The sequence below is a fragment of the Oncorhynchus mykiss genome, chromosome 21, assembly GCF_013265735.2.
Source record: "Oncorhynchus mykiss isolate Arlee chromosome 21, USDA_OmykA_1.1, whole genome shotgun sequence".
Classification (NCBI taxonomy): Eukaryota; Metazoa; Chordata; class Actinopteri; order Salmoniformes; family Salmonidae; genus Oncorhynchus; species Oncorhynchus mykiss.
This window is the reverse complement of record NC_048585.1, coordinates 16,421,597-16,441,107: the sequence shown is the minus strand read 5'-3', so window position 1 is coordinate 16,441,107 and position 19,511 is coordinate 16,421,597. Positions and strand designations below refer to the sequence as shown.

General features: G+C 45.5%; 1 protein-coding gene across 4 annotated transcripts in view; it reads right to left on the bottom strand.

Annotated features, from left to right (window-relative positions):
• LOC110499847 (IQ motif and SEC7 domain-containing protein 3) overlaps positions 1 to 19,511 on the bottom strand; it is a 208,364-nt gene that overhangs the window by 85,299 nt on the left and 103,554 nt on the right. For 3 of the 4 annotated variants that reach the window (XM_036957099.1, XM_036957101.1, XM_036957100.1), the window contains exons 3-4: positions 13,444 to 13,933; positions 1 to 1,210 (exon numbers count right to left, since the gene is read on the bottom strand). The exon at positions 1 to 1,210 is cut by the window's left edge and continues 37 nt beyond it. In XM_036957099.1, coding sequence (XP_036812994.1) covers positions 1 to 1,210; positions 13,444 to 13,933 — 1,700 coding nt within the window. The remainder of the gene's footprint in view (positions 1,211 to 13,443; positions 13,934 to 19,511) is intronic. The other variant, XM_036957102.1, reaches the window with a different exon arrangement.

Here is a 19,511-nt window from a genome sequence, read left to right as displayed (position 1 = left end):
TGCGCATGACGTCGGTGGAGAGTGTGGGCGACTTGCAGCTGGCCGGGTTCTCGCAGTGGTAGCGCGGCAGGCTGAGGATCATGGCCTGCAGGGCCTCCTTGGATGAGGCCTCCGATGCCGAGCGTGCCTCCGTGGAAGTGCTGTTGCTGCAGCTTATCTGCTCGGAACTGGTTTCAGCCGTTTCCGAGCCGCTCCGCTTGGCCTCCAGGGCCTCGGTGGATGGGGTTGCCACTGAGGGTGCACCATCCTGGGGTTGAGGTGGCTGGAAGGGCTGGACGACCACCTCCGGGGTCTGTGGGTTGGCTAGTTTGTCCAGGGGGGTCAAGGGGGGTTGCTGGCCCTCCTCCTCCTCCTCTAGCTCCTCTTCACTGGGCGGGGGCGCAGGGAAGTCGGCGTCCTGCCCCTCTCCTTCTACCACTGGTTCCGGGGGCGGAGGGGGCTCGTGGGGAGGGACAGGAGGGTCTGTGGGTTCGGTGGGGACCTCTTCAGGGGGAGGAGGGGAGTGTTTTTTAGGGGGTGAGGGCGGGGGAGCGGTGGGCATGGTGGGGGTGGTGGCTGCACCCCCCTGCTGCTGCTGGACGCAGTTGCCCATGGAGACAGAGGCTGATGACTCCATGACGGAGGAGGACATGCGGAAGTTCTGATTGTCAATCTGAACGGTCACGTCGCGGAAGGCCATCAGCAGCTTGCTGGCGCTGCGGGGCAGGTCGCCTGTATTCTCCCCACCTGACATGCTCTGGAGAAAAGCCTGGTCCAACCCTCCTCCTCCCACTTCCCCTCCGGCCGCACTGAAGGACTCTGCACTGAACTGGTAGGCCCCTCCTTCCTGGAGGGAGCACATGGTCTTCAGGCTCCAGTTGCTGAGTGCGTCGTCGATGGACTTTGCCAACGACTGCACCTGCTCTGTGAATGAGTCCTCCAGGTCGGTCAGGGTGCCGCCCACTGTGGCGGGCAGTGATGGCGAGCGCACTAGGGGGATACCCGCCAGGCTGCAGCCTTCGGCCAGCGCCCGCTCGGCGGAGAAGCCCTCAGCGTTCTGCACGCGCACCTTGCGCATGGAGATGCGCCGCGGCAGGCGACTCTCCAGCAGGGAGTTGCGGATCTTCTCGAAGTTCTTGCTGAGCTGGTACTGGCGGAAGGCGGTCTGGATCTTGGTGGCAGCGCGGCGGGAGATGAGGTGGCCGCCGTATTTGTGCTCTAACATTTCGATCTGGAAAACAAGGAGGAGAGGGAGACAGGAGAGGTATGAGTGAAACTGAGCTGCTTGGATATTTGCAGCAGTTGACAGTACAAGGCAGTTGGGTAACAAAACATTCTATGACATGAAGAGGAGATTTGCCTGTAGGCAGAGGAGTTGGAGATAAAAGCAAGAAGACAACACAAATACAAAGGACATAATACCACTTAGCACTTGGTTCTCCCTCAAGATGAACAAGATGCTGTCTCTACACACCAGCATCCACATGTACAAAGACATGCCCTGAATACGTCTGCTTTAAATTGCCAAAAATACAATGAATGTGATACTTTCCAATCAAATAAGGCTGCAGTTACTCCAAATGACAAGAGGTGACCATGACGACCTTTCAAACACAATGACATTGATAGGATCTAATGCAAATGGACATGAACCTGAACATGTAAACGTTAAGGTCACAAAAATGGGACGGACAATTTAACACTCCCTCAACACAAAAAAATGGTCAGTAGAGAGGAAAAATATTGGACACCTGAACATTTACTCAGAGCAAAGAAAAGTAATGGTGGGTGACAAGACGCCGCAAATGTAGCACCTACGAGACCCATAATCCTTTTGGTGTACAGAAGGATCAATCAGCACGGAGAGAGAGGCTGCCCTACCACTTTGAAGATTCAAAATATTTTTATTGTGAAACGAACAAGAAATAAGACAACAAAAATTGAAAACTTGAACGTGCATAACTATTCTATAATTTCCCTGTAATTAGCGCCCCTTATCATTCCTTCAATTCTGACGAGTTTCCCAGTCCCTGCCAATGAAAAACATCCTCACAGCATGATGCTGCCACCACCATGCTTCACTGTGGGGATGGTGTTCTCTGGGTAATGAATGGTGTTGTGTTTGCTCCAGACGTAGAGTTTTCCTTGATGGCCAAAAAGCTCAATTTTAGTCTCATCTGACCAGAGTAACTTCTTTCATATGTTTGTGGAGTCTCCCACATGCCTTTTGGCAAACACCAAACATGTTTGCTTATTTTTTTCTGGACACTCTTCCGTAAAGCCCAGCTCTGTGGAGTGTACGGCTTAAAGTGGTCCTATGGACAGATACTCCAATCTCCGCTGTAGTGCTTTGCAGCTCCTTCAGGTTTATCTTTGGTCTCTTTGTTGCCTCTCTGACTAATGCCCTCCTTGCCTGGTCCGTGAGTTTTGGTGGGCGGCCCTCTCTTGACAGGTTTGTTGTGGTTCCATATTCTTCCCATTTTTTTTTTTTACAATGGATTTAATGGTGCTCTGTGGGATGTTCAAAGTTTCTGATATTTTTTTATAACCCAACCCTGATCTGTACTTCTCCACAACTTTGTCCCTGACCTGATTGGAGAGCTCCTTGGTCTTCATAGTGCCGCTTGCATGGTGGTGCCCCTTGCTTAGTGGTGTTGCAGACTCTGGGGCCTTCAGAACAGGTGTATATATACTGTGATCATGTGACAGATCATGTGACACTTAGATTGCACACAGGTGGACTTTATTTAACTAATCATGTGACTTCTGAAGGTAATTGATTGCGCCAGATATTATTTAGGGGCTTCATAGCAAAGGGGGTGAATGCATGCACCACTTTTCGTTTTTGAATTTTTTGGAATTTTTTGAAACAAGTAATTTTCTTCATTTCACTTCACCAATTTGGACTATTTTGTGTACGTCATCACATGAAATCCAAATAAAAATAAATTTAAATTACAGGTTGTAATACAACAAAATAGGAAAAACGCCAAGGAGGGTGAATACTTTTGCAAGGCACTGTAATATTATAATATTAGTGGGTGCTTGTATTTGTCCTATGTCACAGGTACAAGTGTGTATTACACACATGTGAATTGGAAATATATTTTTTGCTGTCGCAATTCCCCCTGAAATAGCCTCGGAGAGGGGGGTCACAGATACGGTCTTCAGCAGCATGGTATTATACAGTATAGTAGAGTGGGGTCACAGATACGGTCTTCAGCAGCATGGTATTATACAGTATAGTAGAGTGGGGTCACAGATACGGTCTTCAGCAGCATGGTATTATACAGTATAGTAGAGTGGGGTCACAGATACGGTCTTCAGCAGCATGGTATTATACAGTATAGTAGAGTGGGGTCACAGATACGGTCTTCAGCAGCATGGTATTATACAGTATAGTAGAGTGGGGTCACAGATACGGTCTTCAGCAGCATGGTATTATACAGTATAGTAGAGTGGGGTCACAGATACGGTCTTCAGCAGCATGGTATTATACAGTATAGTAGAGTGGGGTCACAGATACGGTCTTCAGCAGCATGGTATTATACAGTATAGTAGAGTGGGGTCACAGATACGGTCTTCAGCAGCATGGTATTATACAGTATAGTAGAGTGGGGTCACAGATACGGTCTTCAGCAGCATGGTATTATACAGTATAGTAGGGTGGGGTCACAGATACGGTCTTCAGCAGCATGGTATTATACAGTATAGTAGAGTGGGGTCACAGATACGGTCTTCAGCAGCATGGTATTATACAGTATAGTAGAGTGGGGTCACAGATACGGTCTTCAGCAGCATGGTATTATAAAGTATAGTAGAGTGGGGTCACAGATACGGTCTTCAGCAGCATGGTATTATACAGTATAGTAGAGTGGGGTCACAGATACGGTCTTCAGCAGCATGGTATTATACAGTATAGTAGAGTGGGGTCACAGATACGGTCTTCAGCAGCATGGTATTATACAGTATAGTAGAGTGGGGTCACAGATACGGTCTTCAGCAGCATGGTATTATACAGTATAGTGGAGTGGGGTCACGGCCAGGGTCTTCAGCAAGAGATGCTGATAGTAAATGATCTTGACAGAAAAAAAGGCATATTTAGGAGAGGGAGAAAAATGTGTTACTATCTGTCTCATATCTGTGTGGCCAAAACGTTCATTGTCAATAAATCAGAACCACTATCTGTGGGTGCAATTGAGATGCACTCTACTCTCTCTTCTACACTGAATAACCTGAAAGCTATTAATTGTGCCTGGAAATAAACGACTGTGAGATAAAAAGGCAGTTCTGATTTGATTTGGGTAGGGATAAAAAAAATGCATGGAACCTTTACCAACTCTCTTCACAGAACAATCAAATTCTATATATTTCTTGAGTTTCTTTGCATGTGATGGCTGTGGCAATCTCTGGCCTATGGATGTGTCAGTTATACCCTCTTCAGTTAAACTGTGTCAACCCTTTACACTATCCCTATGGGTTGATCTCTCCAATGTTCTCTGAGAACATAAAAAATGTGGTGCTATATCTTGTCACAAGGTTTCTCGACATATGTCTGCTCAGTTGAGGACTTGAACCGAGGACAGGATCCGAAATATATATAGACTGAGTCCGTTCACGTCAAATATCCCCCCTGTGGCTCAAATGCAATTGGGCAAATGGTTTTAGAAGGGATTGCGGGGCCACCAGGAGATCAACGTGATACTTTCAACTACTACTCCGCAGTCCCAAGCAATGTCACCTGCATCCTATAGACTTCTATGGGGAAGAACAGATAGCCATGCAATAATGCACACTAGGCTTTGCAATTTGCGATAAGTGGGGTGGCTGCAGCATGATGCAATCTCAGCCCATTGTCATTTGGAGAACTCCATCCCTTAGAAAGGCTCTTTAGAAAACCGAAATGACACTGAGAAATCCATCTTATCTGATCCCTTTTACATTGCACTGCAGCGAGGCCTCTGTGAGAAAGGGAAGAGATGTTGGGAGAATATTAAAGTCTTTCTGAATGAGCCTGGCCCTTTAAGCTACAGTCTCTAGTCTCTGTGAGGCATCTCAGAATGAGAACATCACTTTCTCTTCCCGCAGACCGGTATTGGACCTTGCCTTGAATATTCATCACTTTTTATCTATCTGGAATGTTCAGACAGACGGAACTTTGAGTACACACTCAATATGACAAAATCAGCTTCGTCACTCTGCTGACTTCGTCTGGACGGAATGGGTAGGCTTTAAAAAACAGAGTTAAGGTAATAACCACAACCCATCCCTCAGAAAGTTGTCACTCGTCAAAACGAATGACAGAAATAATGTCTGAGGCAGAGGTAGCCTTGGATCTGAGCCGGGAGCTGGCTCCCTTTGATTAAAGGCGTCAGTTTGGCTTGTTTGTTTTGCCTTCAGAATGAGTTGGTAGGGGACGGCGCATAAAGAATTTAGGTCCCATCACAGCTTTACCTGAGCCTGTATCTCTCTGGTACATTCTGCCATCTCCATTAGACACTGAAAGCCTGGGTGAGCAGGAGAGAGAGAAGGTGGGATGGAGGGGGAAGGTGGGTAGTGGAACTAAAAGAGGTAGACTGAGAGGCAATGGAGATATGGTAGAGCAGGGCTCTCCAACCCTGTTCCTGGAGAGCTACCATCCTGTAGGTTTTCACTCCAACCCTGTTCCTGGAGAGCTACCATCCTGTAGGTTTTCACTCCAACCCTGTTCCTGGAGAGCTACCATCCTGTAGGTTTTCACTCCAACCCTGTTCCTGGAGAGCTACCATCCTGTAGGTTTTCACTCCAACCCTGTTCCTGGAGAGCTACCCCCCACATAGGTTTTAACTCCAACCCTATTCCTGGAGAGCTACCATCCTGTAGGTTTTCACTCCAACCTTGTTCCTGGAGAGCTACCCTCCTGTAGGTTTTCACTCAAACCTTGTTCCTGGAGAGCTACCCTCCTGTAGGTTTTCACTCCAACTCTGTTCCTGGAGAGCTACCATCCTGTAGGTTTTCACTCCAACTCTGTTTCTGGAGAGCTACCATCCTGTAGGTTTTCACTCCAACCTTGTTCCTGGAGAGCTACCCTCCTGTAGGTTTTCACTCAAACCTTGTTCCTGGAGAGCTACCCTCCTGTAGGTTTTCACTCCAACTCTGTTCCTGGAGAGCTACCATCCTGTAGGTTTTCACTCCAACTCTGTTTCTGGAGAGCTACCATCCTGTAGGTTTTCACTCCAACCTTGTTCCTGGAGACCTACCATCCTGTAGGTTTTCACTTCAACCTTGTTCCTGGAGAGCTACCCTCCTGTAGGTTTTCACTCCAACCCTGTTCCTGGAGAGCTACCCTCCTGTAGGTTTGAACCCAAACCTTGTTCCTGGAGAACTACCGTCCTGTAGGATTTCACTCCAACCCTCATCTAGCGCACTTCATTCTAATAATTAGCTGGTTGATAAACGGAATTAGGTTAGTTACAACTGGGGATGGAGTGAAAACCTACAGGAGGGTAACTCTCCAGGAACAGTTTTGAAAACTCTTCAAAGAAAAATCCAGAAATATTTATTTTAAAAATGCTGAGGTGACACCGATCTAACATGAGGCAAAAGGTATTTTGGGGTTATAATATGGTTTGATAACCAAACGTTACACACTAGGGGGTCAAAGGGCGAGAACCAATTGGACTTTATAGGACAGACAGAATTCACACACAACCAGGCCTTTGACCTGATGAGCGTATGGAGTTGTTGGTGATGAATTGAAACAAGACCAGTCTGTGTATGAGAGATGGGACTCTGCCTCTTTGCCACTGAAATATTAATACCACAAGGCTTGCAGAAATAGCGCATTCAGAGTTTGTTTTTGGGGGGGATGTTTATGCCAGGAATGAAAATGGTTTCCAATATTAAAGGTCAGACTTTCTATGGGGAACAATCTGTTTTTTTGAAGTGCTATTTTTTGTTCTGGCTTATCAGATCTGGCTATTCAGAGAAATGTGCTATGGATGGTATCTCTTGGCCTTCTCCCTGGCTGCATTCATCTGGGTGAATAGTCTCCAAGGACGAGCTGGCATTCACAGTCTGTCACGCAACCCATTCACTTCATCTCACCAAATGTCACGATACAGGTGGACAACAAAATGAACACGTACGCAAACCCAGCCTGAAGTCAATTATGAGCCAAACACACTTCAGGGATTTTGAAGAATTTTGTGTTCAGAAAAAGGTATCCTCAGTTGAATTTGTTCGTTCATCGTTTTCATTGACGTTTAGCTTAGTGACCCATGTATATTTATGAGTGTCACCCTCAAATTGAGTTCTGGCACAGAGATTAAATAGCAGATGATTACATTTGCATGCAGAAAACACATAGTTGAGAGGGCACGACTAATGCTACCTCCTAATTATAAGCTCATTCATGTCAGGTCAGTTAATTTGCACCAGGAAAATTGTCAACTTTACATGATTATGGCGTTATACTGTGCTTTGTAACAGAAAAAGGGCTACAGCTAATTCTGAGGAATAGAGCATCAATCAGAACAGCTCTTACTGTTTATCAGGAATGGAGATTCATTTGGTGCCCACAACGTAAGAGAGTCAGGCGATAACCTACAGTAGGTCAAGCACAGGAGATTGGTGGCATCTTAATTGGGGAGGACGGGCTCGTGGTAATGGCTGGAGCACTGAGGTCGAGTAAGTAGTTGACTTATTGAGCATCTTCAACCATTTGAGGTTTATTAACCTTTGTTGTGAGAGGCAGTTGGAGATTCTACGTTCACTTCTCAAAAGGCATGAAGTGTGACAGTTCAACCGACGCAAAAAGCTGGCAGAAGATAAAAAAGGAACTTGACAGGATTCCATCGACCCGTCTTTCAAAACATTTCATCTCTAGAGTATTGAATACGGGACACGATCAGTTTTCACTGCTCTCAGCATACCCAGCCAACGGTGTCATAAAATGTGCTAATCCACCCATTTTTAAGCATCAGCAGTTTAAAGACGCTCGGGTAAACATATTGAACTTTGAGACACGGAGTGCCTCTACCCCTCAACAAAAAAATCGGCCTTAAAAAGTTGGGTTGATGTGGATTACTTAGCTCGCATTTCCATAATGGCGTTGTGAGATGTATTGCTCATAAATATCCCCTCTCTCTGGTGGAGGTTTGGAGTGTGATTATGAGGGAACACAGGCAGTCTGATAACATCCCTCACCCCGCCGCTGAGAAACATTACAGAGATAAATGTAGTTTGATTAATGAGGCTCGAATCCAATGCTTTCTCAAGAAGGAATCTGCGGAACAAAAAGGCAATTATGGGCCCAGAGACAAAATTGAGGGAATTCGACAAATGGGACTCAGGAAAAAGCCGATAGAGGAGGGAGCCTTCATCAACCAGCCTATCAACTGGGACACTTGTACAACTAATGCTATTAGACCAATGGTTCTTTTACAGGACTGACTGGACCCACAGTTTTTACTTGCAATGAGCTCTTCACTGCCGATACTACCTACAGAGCAGGCTATGCTGCGTAAATGTATTCTGTATAAAATCACATTGTGGCTCAGCTTATCCTTGAGCAAGGAGATTCTAATGACAGGAATATTGATGTCAGAATACACCAAAAGCCTTTTGTGAACACTACCTTTGCCCTGGTCATGATTAACTATGATTGTACTAATATACAATACTTACATTGCCAAATACCAAAATGTTGGTTCTGAAAAAAACGTTTACGTTAAATACAGAGAGAGCAATATACTATGGCATTTATCCTATGAAAACTCTCTACGTGAGCACATACAGTTGAAGTCAGAAGTTTACATACACCTTAGCCAAATACATTTAAACTCAGTTTTTCACAATTCCTGAATCCTAGTAAGAATTCCCTATCTTAGGTTAGTTAGGATCACAACTTTATTTTAAGAATGTGACATGTCAGAATAATGGTAGAGAGAATTATTTATTTCAGCTTTTATTTCTTTCATCACATTCCCAGTGGGTCAGAAGTTTACATACACTCAATTAGTATTTGGTAGCATTGCCTTTAAATTGTTTAACTTGGGTCAAACGTTTCGGTTAGCCTTCAACAAGCTTCCCACAATAACTTGGGTGAATTTTGGCCCATTCCTCCTGACAGAGCTGGTGTAACTGACTCAGGTTTAGTGGCCTCCCTGCTCGCACATGCTTTTTCAGTTCTGCCCACAAATTTTCTATGGGATTGAGGTTAGGGCTTTGTGATGGCCACTCCAACACCTTGACTTTGTTGTCCTTAATTAAGCCATTTTGCTACAACTTTGGAAGTATGCTTGGGGTCATTGTCCATTTGGAAGACCCATTTGCGACCAAGCTTTAACTTCCTGACTGATGTCTTGAGATGTTGCTTCGATATATCCACATAATTTTCCTTCCTCATGAAGCTATCTATTTTGTGAAGTGCACCAGTCCCTCCTGCAGCAAAGCAGCCCCACAACATGATGCTGCCACCCCCGTGCTTCAAGGTTGGGTTGGTATTCTTCGGCTTGCAAGCCTCTCCTTTATTCCTCCAAACATAATGATGTTCATTTTGGCCAAAAAGTCATGTTTTTGTTTCATCAGACCGGAGGACATTTCTCCAAAAAATACAATCTTTGTGCCCATGTGCAGTTGCAAACCGTAGTCTGGCTTTTTTATGGCGGTTTTGGAGCAGTGGCTTCTTCCTTGCTGAGCGGCCTTTCAGGTTATGTCAATATAGGAATAGTTTTACTGTGGATATAGATACTTTTGTACATGTTTCCTCCAGCATCTTCACAAGGTACTTTCCTGTTGCTCTGGGATTGATTTGCACATTTTGCACCAAAGTACGTTCATCTCTAGCTCCTAAGGATGAACCAGACTTGTGGAGGTCTACAATGTTTTTCCTGAGGTCTTGGCTGATTTCTTTTGATTTTCCCATGATGTCAAGCAAAGAGACACTGAGTTTGAAGGTAGGCCTTGAAAAACATCACAAGGTACACCTCCAATTGACTCAAATGATGTCAATTAGCCTGTCAGAAGCTTCTAAAGCCATGACATCATTTTCTGGAATTTTCCATGCTGTTTAAAGGCACAGTCAACTTAGTGTATGCAGACTTCTGACCCACAGGAATTGTGATACAGTGAATTATAAGTTAAATAATCTATCTGTAAACAATTGTTGGAAAAATGACTTGTGTCATGCACAAAGTAGATGTCCTAACCGACTTGCCAAAACTATAGTTTGTTGATAAGAAATTTGTGGAGTGGTTGAAAAACAAGTTTTAATGACTACAAGCTAAGTGTATGTAAGCTTCCGACTTCACCTGTATAAACAGCCTTAGGGGCTGTTGCTGCAGTACTCAAGGATGAGGGGGAGTAGGGTTGAAATAGGGGAGAGGATGAGGGTGATAAGGGGTGAATTAGGGCGACTAACTGTAAGTCGCTCTGGTTAACCTCTCTGCGAGTAAGGCTAGTTTCCTGAATTTCCGCCTGTCTGACGTGCCCAAAATAAACTGCCTGTTCCTCGGGCCCAGAAGCTAGGATATGCACATAATTGGTAGGATTGGATAGAAAACACTCTGCAGTTTCTAGAAACTGTTTAAAAAATGTCTGTCAGTATAACAGAACTGATATAGCAGGCGAAAACCTGAGGAAAATGTATCCGTAAAAAAAAATTGTTGCGCTTGGAATGACTTCCAATGCAATGCTATTGAAAGATCTTATTTCCGCCTCCTAGACTGCAGTTCCTATGGCTTCCACTAGATGTCAACAGTCTTTATACAAGGTTTAAGACTTGTTTTTTTGAAAAATTAAGTATTTGTTGTCGTTCCAAGTTGAGCACCAGGGCAAAAGTAGTATTTTTTCAAGCGTGAATGTGGGCGCACTCTTCGTTCTTTTCCTTTGCTATTGAACATACTATTCTCCGTCTGAAATATTATCCTTTATTTAGATATTAGACAATTAATAAAAAACATAGTTTGGACGAACTTTGCTGGTAACATTTTGGAATCCTTTGTATGCATGTTGAAAGACTGGATTATTGAATTCGTTTTTGGGATATAAAGAAGGACTTTATTGAACAAAACGACCATTCATTGTGTAGCTGGGACCCTTGGGATTGCAACCAGAGAAATATCTCCAAAGGTAAGTGATTTATTTTATCGCTATTTATGATTTTGTGTTGCTAGTGCTGGTTTGAAAGATATGTTGACATGGCGCTCTGTCCTCAGACAATCAAATGCTATGCTTTCGCCGTAAAGCCTTTTTTGAAATTTGACAACGCAGTTAGATTACCAAGGTTCTAAGCTAAAGAATCATGTATGACATTTGTATTTTCATGAATGTTTAATATTCTGATTTTGTATTTTGAATTTGGTGAGCTCCGATTTCACCGGATTTTGTCGAATTTGATCCCGCTAGCGATCTTCGCGCTAAAAGGATAAGAGTGTCTGATAAATGACTAACACGTAAATTAAGGCACTGTATATGGTTCAGCAAGTTGTTGTTTTTACACCTTGAGAACTACACTGTTCGCTCACAAGTCTCTCTCTCTTTTCTCTTTCTCTGGTCTTGAGGTGTGACTGATGATCTGTGTGAGAGCTGGAAATGGAAAGGTTACCTTACCTGGTTGAAGGTCAGTGGACGGAATGGGAATGGAAAGGTTACCTGGTTGAAGGTCAGTGGACGGAATGGGAATGGAAAGGTTAACTGGTTGAAGGTCAGTGGACGGAATGGGAATGGAAAAGTTACCTGGCTGAAGGTCAGTGGACGGGATGGGGAATGGAAAGGTTACCTGGCTGAAGGTCAGTGGATGAGATGGGGAATGGAAAGGTTACCTGGTTGAAGGTCAGTGGATGAGATGGGGAATGGAAAGGTTACCTGGTTGAAGGTCAGTGGATGAGATGGGGAATGGAAAGGTTACCTGGTTGAAGATCAGTGGATGAGATGGGGAATGGAAAGGTTACCTGGCTGAAGGTCAGTGGATGAGATGGGGAATGGAAAGGTTACCTGGTTGAAGGTCAGTGGACGGAATGGGAATGGAAAGGTTACCTGGTTGAAGGTCAGTGGATGAGATGCGGAATGGAAAGGTTACCTGGCTGAAGGTCAGTGGATGGAATGGGAATGGAAAGGTTACCTGGTTGAAGGTCAGTGGATGAGATGGGGAATGGAAAGGTTACCTGGCTGAAGGTCAGTGGACGGGATGGGGAATGGAAAGGTTACCTCGTTGAAGGTCAGTGGACGGGATGGGGAATGGAAAGGTTACCTCGTTGAAGGTCAGTGGACGGGATGGGGAATGGAAAGGTTACCTCGTTGAAGGTCAGTGGACGGGATGGGGAATGGAAAGGTTAACTTGTTGAAGGTCAGTGGATGAGATGGGGAATGGAAAGGTTACCTGGTTGAAGGTCAGTGGACGGGATGGGGAATGGGGTGGTCAAAGCCCCTCATATGCAGATGAGTGTCTGATGAATCCAACGTCTCAGATGAATGGGATGATGAGAACACACACACACACACACACACACACACACACACACACACACACACACACACACACACACACACACACACACACACATGCATGCACAGGCACACATACACACACAGAGTTGACAAACAGACGCCCACGCACACGCACCATGTAAATGAGATGTGAGACACGGAACAGGGAGATGGGTCTCTGTATGTTAGCAGGGCCATCACACATGGATGATTTCCTGAACACTTACTACATGTACAGTAGAGTTTCTAGTCTAGACATATGGCAACTCTGAACATATTATGTTAAGGTGAAAACAACATAAGACAAACAGACCAGGAGAGAAGACATGAGTTTTAGTTCATGCAAGCAGCACAACCACCATCGGGAATATTACTTCATTCTGTTACCATGACGATGTATCATTTACACAAGAGAATGTGTGATTGTGTGAGTGAGAGAAAGAGTCGGTGGGAAGCAACTAAATGTTTTCCATTTAAAAACCTCCCAGACACTTAGACACACAGTGTGAGCCATTCGTTAAACAGCAAGCTGCCACACAGCAGAAGAAGGTGCTGTGAGAACAGAACACACACCGCCTCAGTAGAAGGTCACTGTTCCACATCTGTTCAAAAGACAAAAGCCATGTTATGTCAATGAAGGTGAAAATGACAGTGGCGATGATGATGATGATGATGACTCATGTTAATGTAGAAGACAGCAAGACTCAACAACCCAAAACACCCTAAGAACACCTGCAGAGCCAACTTCAAAGGCAAATAATGTCAATCAACAGCCGAGGCCAATCCACAAAAAAACAGCCATAACAGACAAACAATCCCAGATGAACCAAATCAACAACAGCCTCAACAGACAAAACAAACAGCCTTGACCTCAGACAGAACCTCAACAAACGACCACAAAGACCACAAAGACATACAGTACAACCCAAGCCGAGCCCCCCTTTCCCCTACCCCCGCACATATCACACCGTTCCCCCCCACCCCCACACACCCTACCTGCTTGTTTTTGAGGTCGAGCGAGAGCTCGTAGTCGGAGGTGGTGGAGTGCGAGCAGGCCCCGTTGCGCTGCACCCTCATGGGGGAAGCTGTGTGGTGCAGGCTGGCCCTCCTCCCCGCCGCTCCCCCCCGGGCCTCTGCTCCATCCTCCTCCTCCTCCACCTCAGCCTCTACTGCTGCCTCCCCCTCATGCTGCTGCTCCTGCTGCGAATCCACCACCTCTTTCTGCTTTATCTCCTCCTCCTCCTTATCTCCTCGCTCTCCCTCCTCCTGCTCGAGTTCCCCTCCGCTTGGTGAGCGGGAGGCCGCGGGGGTGACCTCCTGCTGTGTTTCGCCCACGCTCGTGCCCTCGGGTTTAGGCTGAGGCTGGGGTTCAGGTTGGGGCTGGGCTTGGAGCTCAGGCTGCTGGGGTTGGACCTGGGGCTGGAGCTCCCCTTCTCCCTCTCTCTTTCCCTCCTCACCTGAGGGTGAGTCTGGAGGAAGGTCGTCGCTGCAGAAAGGAGGAGAAAACGGCAGAGTGAGGGTTCTGCTTCCTGCTGGCTGACCTTTGACCTCTTCTCCAGGCTGGCTGGGTCGTAGTAGGGGGTTTGACCTCTGTGTGAACCTCTCTCTGTGTCTCTGGTGATACGAGGTGTGTGCAGGGTCAGAAGAACAGGAGTCTGTCAGTTTGTCTGTGTGTCAGCAGAGGCTGTCCGGTATAGACAGCACAAGCACAGAACAGAGGACACTATACGACCACAGTGCATTTCAGTTTCAGTATTCAAAAGAGGACAGACACACTGCATCAACACCACACAGAGGAGTTATTATGAGGACACACCAAGAACAACTTTGGGGGAATCCGACAGCGACACACAGACATGGGGTACAGTCATGCAGCTACAGGCCTAGACTGCCTTCACAGGGGCAGCCTGAGGTGTGTGTGTGTGTGTGTGTGTGTGCCTGCATGTGTGCTTGCATTAGCAAGTGTGAGATAGCACGTGTGTGCATGTGAGCACCCGTGATAGTGTGTGTGCGTACAAGCGTGAGTGTGTTGGCTTTTAGAAAGGGAATGGGGATGTCCGTGAAGTGTGACCTGCCGTGGGCATTGCACTGTACACAGGACCACAGCATACTGTAGCTACTGTTGTGTTGTTGGGGACTCTGGGACTGTCACAGTGTTTGATGGAGTGACTGACAGAGTGGGGACTCAGCTGTCAGCGGGGTGGCTAGTGTCTGATATTACTCTGGGACCATGAGGCTCTCTCTCTTACTCTGTTGCTCCTCCCCTCTTCCTCTCTACTCTGCTGGCTGTTTCTGTATGACCATCACTCTGTTCTTCCCCTTCCTCTCTCATCTCTCAAATGCTGTCTAATCTCTCTTTAAAAAAAAAAGTTGTACTTTTTAACCCTTTTTCTCCCCAATTTCGTGATATCCAATTGGTAGTTACAGTCTTGTCCCATGGCTGCAACTCCCGTACGGACTTGGGAGAGTTGAAGGTCGAGAGCCATGCGTCCTCCGAAACACGACCCTGCCAAGCCGCACTGCTTGTTGACACACTGCTCGCTTAACTCGGAAGCCAATCTCACCAATGTGTAGGAGGAAACAGCGTACAACTGGTGACCGAAGTCAGTGTGCATGTGCTCAGTCCCCCACAAGGAGTCACTAGAGCGCGATGGGACAAGGACATCCCAGCTGGCCAAACCCACCCCTAACCCGGATGAAGCTGGGCCAATTGTGCGCCGCCTCATGAGTCTCCCAGTTGCGGCCGGTTGCGACTCAGCCTGGGATCGAACCCGGGTCTGTAGTGACGCCTCTCTCTCTCTCTCTCTCTCTCCCTCACCTCCTTCTTGTGCTCTCCCCCGTCCTTCTCCCACTAGTCTCCTTCCTCTCTTTATACCCCCCCTCTCTCTCTCCACACCCCTCCCTCCTTACTTTCTAAACCTCAATCTCTCTCTCTCTCTCTTTGAATTGCCAAGGCCTGATAAAGCCTCTCACTGCCCCATAGTGGAGCCCAGAACCCCAGTGTTGCTGACAGACAATCTCCTATCACATCTCTGAAACTGACAGACTGATCACAGCGCTCTAGCCACTACACAATATTATTGGTTCTCCAATGTCCAATGTGTGAGCCACAACAAGTAACGAGCCAGTCTGTCGGGAACTACCAATAAAACATGTCCTCTGATAGAAAAACACAAATCCATGGTAAGTATGAGAATAACTTAGATGTAACATAAAGTATGCTTCTATGGGAGTGTGAATGAAAGACAAAGAAGTGTTAGTGTTCTCTAGATAAAACCTTTATAGGTCGGCCCACATTTCTGAGGGAAAGTGACTGAGCGTGAACTCCATCGTGGCAGCTTTTCATGTCTTTATCTGAGTTGCTGAGCCACTTTAGTGTTCTAGATCTACGTCAGGCCAGATGATGATTGATGTATGACACGGCCTTCATTTCCCCCCGGTTTCAACTCTGAGAGGAGTTTCATGGAACTGAACCACATGATTCAGTTCTTTCGGAGAGAAGTTTAATGGAACTGAACCACATGATTCGGTTCTTTTGGAGAGAATTCTGTGCTACGTTTGGTTCTTCGTCTTCGTAGCTCTACGGTCGACAGTTTCAAGAACTTGAGGAGTTTTCATGGACACATGAAAGAGAGCAAGAGAAAGAGAGAAAAATATAAAGAGAGTGAGGAAGATAGATTTTGGTATGCTAGGTAGGCACACACAGGCATGTGTTAAAGGCATGTGTCCTTGGTGCTCCGCAGTACTGCAGGGATGTGTTGTATATGTGTGTGTGTGTGTGTGTGTGTGTGTGTGTGTGTGTGTGTGTGTGTGTGTGTGTGTGTGTGTGTGTTTGTCTTTATTACTGTCCAGTATAATGTCCTTTAAAATGGTGGAATCCATCCTGGGGTTTCACAACACTCTCTGCTTAAAAGCTCTTGTTTAATGCACTATTAAAATGACCCCTGAATGTCTCTGAAATCGTGAATATTCAGGCCATGTTTTGGAGCGATCACATTTCCTCTTCTTTGACAGTGGCTGTGACCGTAGTGAGCAAAAAATCTGAACATTTCAGCAAAACATATGCAGCGCCGCAAACGAGTACTGGAAGAGGAGATTCCCCCCGAGGGTGCTAAAACAGGGCTCTGCAGCGAATACAGAGCATACTGTGGTGCCGCATCATCATCAAAGCAAGAGGGAAAAATCTAGCTAATTCACCCAAACCTCAGAGATGAAGAAAATGAACACAGAGAGGGGGGACTGGAGTGCTGTGTCATGTCTGTCTGTGTGTGTGTGTGTGTGTCTCTGTGTGTGTGTGTGTGTGTGTGTGTGTGTGTGTGTGTGTGTGTGTGTGTGTGTGTGTGTGTGTGTGTGTGTGTGTGTGTGTGTGTGTGTGTGTGTGTGTGTGTGTGTGTGTGTGTGTGTGCATGCGTGTATAAATGTATGTATGCACGTGTGTCTATGTATGTCTGCATGCAGCACAGTGCACTTGCTTACTTCTACACTGTTCCAATGTTTGCGGACCTCTTCCTCTTCCTGCATTCACCTGAACACATTTTACCCACACACACGATCTATGCATAGTGCATTGCCAACAAAATCCCATTCTGTTTTCCTTTGTTCCTCACATACTGTAGGTCTCTACAACAGCTCTGCATTTTCACTGAACAGCTTGTGAGGCAGACAGAGAGTATCTTCATAAGGACAGGACGTGTTCTCATAATGGAGCTGGCGTATGAATAATGGATGGAGAAATAAAGCCTGGGCGCCTCGGCACTCAGCAGGTGTGCCTGGGCTTTCGGGGTAAAAATACATCCTGCCCGAGACGGGGAGTTATATTCTTGCAGGAAGAGTTTCCCTGTTTTTCTGTTGTCTTTTGTTGTCGTGACGAATCCAATCTCTCTTTCCTGTTGTTCGGCCCCTCAAAGAGTAAGAAAAGTACTTCTGATGATCATTGATATGGCATATTGATATCTAAAGAACCAGAGTAACAGAGGAAGGACATGGAGGGACTATAGTGTATACAACAGGGGCGATACAGTTTACAGAGGCAACAGGACAGACAGGTGTTGAGCATACAGACAATGTATGTTGATGCCATGCAGCTACAGACGAACAGAAGATCACACAGTGAGACAGTGAGACAGAGGTGTTTGCTTGCATATGAAACTATTCTACTCCCTCTTCACCTCCACTACTATATCTTTACCTCTTGACTTATTCTTTCTCTCCTTAATAATCCATCTCTCCTCTTAGCTCCCTCCCTCCCTCCCTCCAAATATATAATGCTCCCTGCCCCCCTCGTCTCTCTCTCTCTCTCTCTCCACTTGCCTCTGTCCCTCTTCCCTTCCTTCCCCTCCCTCCTTTCCTTCCCTTCCACCACCCCCCCCCCCCTTCCTCCCTCCCTCCATATGCTAGTGGAGGCTCCTCAGAGGAGGAAGGACGGGTCCATCCTCCTCAGTGAAATTTCATAAAAATACAAATAGTGAAACAAAAAAAAATGTTAAATAATTTTTAGATAAAACTATACTAAATATATTCATATGTCACCAAATAATGAATTAAAACACACTGTTTTGCAATGGTCAATAGTAACTTCAACAGTACTCTCTGGGGTAGCACCATGGTGTAGCCAGCTAGCTTCTGTCCTCCTCTGGGTACATTGACTTCAATACAAAACCTAAGAGGCTCGTAGGGCTCACCTCCTTCCATAGACCTATATGGTAATCATGACTAGAGGTCGACCGATTAATCGGAATGGCCGATTAATTAGGGCCGATTTCAAGTTTTCATAACAATTGGAAATCTGTATTTTTGGACACCGATTTGGCAAATGTTTTATTATTTAAAAATATATATTTTTTACACCTTTATTTATCCATTATTTAACTAGGCAAGTCAGTTAAGAACACATTCTTATTTTCAATGACGGCCTAGGAACGGTGGGTTAACTGCCTTGTTAGCGGGGTGCGCGCTAATAGTGTTTCAAACGTCACTCGCTATGAGACTTGGAGTGGTTGTTCCCCTTGCTCTGCAATGGCCGTGGCTTTTGTGGAGCGATGGGTAACGCTGCTTCGAAGGTGGCTGTCGATGTGTTCCTGGTTCGAGCCCAGGTAGGGGCGAGGAGAGGGACGGAAGCTATACTGTTACACTGGCAATGTAAAGTGCCTATAAGAACATCCAATAGTCAAATATGTTCTCATGTTCTGAGCAAGGAACCTAAACGTTAGCTTTTTTACATGGCACATATTGCACTTTTACTTTCATCTCCAACACTTTATTTTTGCATTATTTAAACCAAATTGAACATGTTTCATTTTATTTGAGGCTAAATTGATTTTATGATGTATTATATTACGTTAAAATAAGTGTTCATTCAGTATTGTTGTAATTGTCATTATTACAAAAACCCCAAAAAATGAATCGGCCGATTAATCGGTATCGGCTTTTTTTTGGTCCTCCAATATTCGGTATCGGTATCGGCGTTGAAAAATTATAATCGGTCGACCTCTAATCATGACAACTTCCGGAGGATGACCTCCAACAAATCAAAGCTTTTGCAATATGAACTGACATGTTGTCCATCTGATCATAGGATTAGGATTAGAGAATTCATGATTTTTCAGTCTGATCAACTGTAGGCTACTAATAACAGCAGCAGCATACAGCCGATGTGCCCTGTCCATCTGGTCAGGGTAACTGATTGGTAACGTTATGTATTTATAGTCCATTTGTGTGTCAGGAGAAAATGTGAATGTGATCAAATGTGTTTTATATTCAAAATTGGACTGGCTAGGCTGCCTATATGTTTTCAACCCAAAATGATTAACTGGAATTAATCAATCAACATAATACTGATGACAGAAGTGAGTAAACGTTTTATAAGGCCTACAGTTGCATAGGCCTCCATGATGCAAACATGCATAAAGCAAGCTCAGCCCTGTGAGTTCTATTGTCTGTTAGTTGTTGTCTCTGTATCTGGGTAGAGGGAATCCCTCTCCTCATCTCCTCTAAATGTAATTCATATGATATAAGTATAAGGTTGCTGCAGTTTGACAGGGTTTTCATCCATGTGACCTGATTAA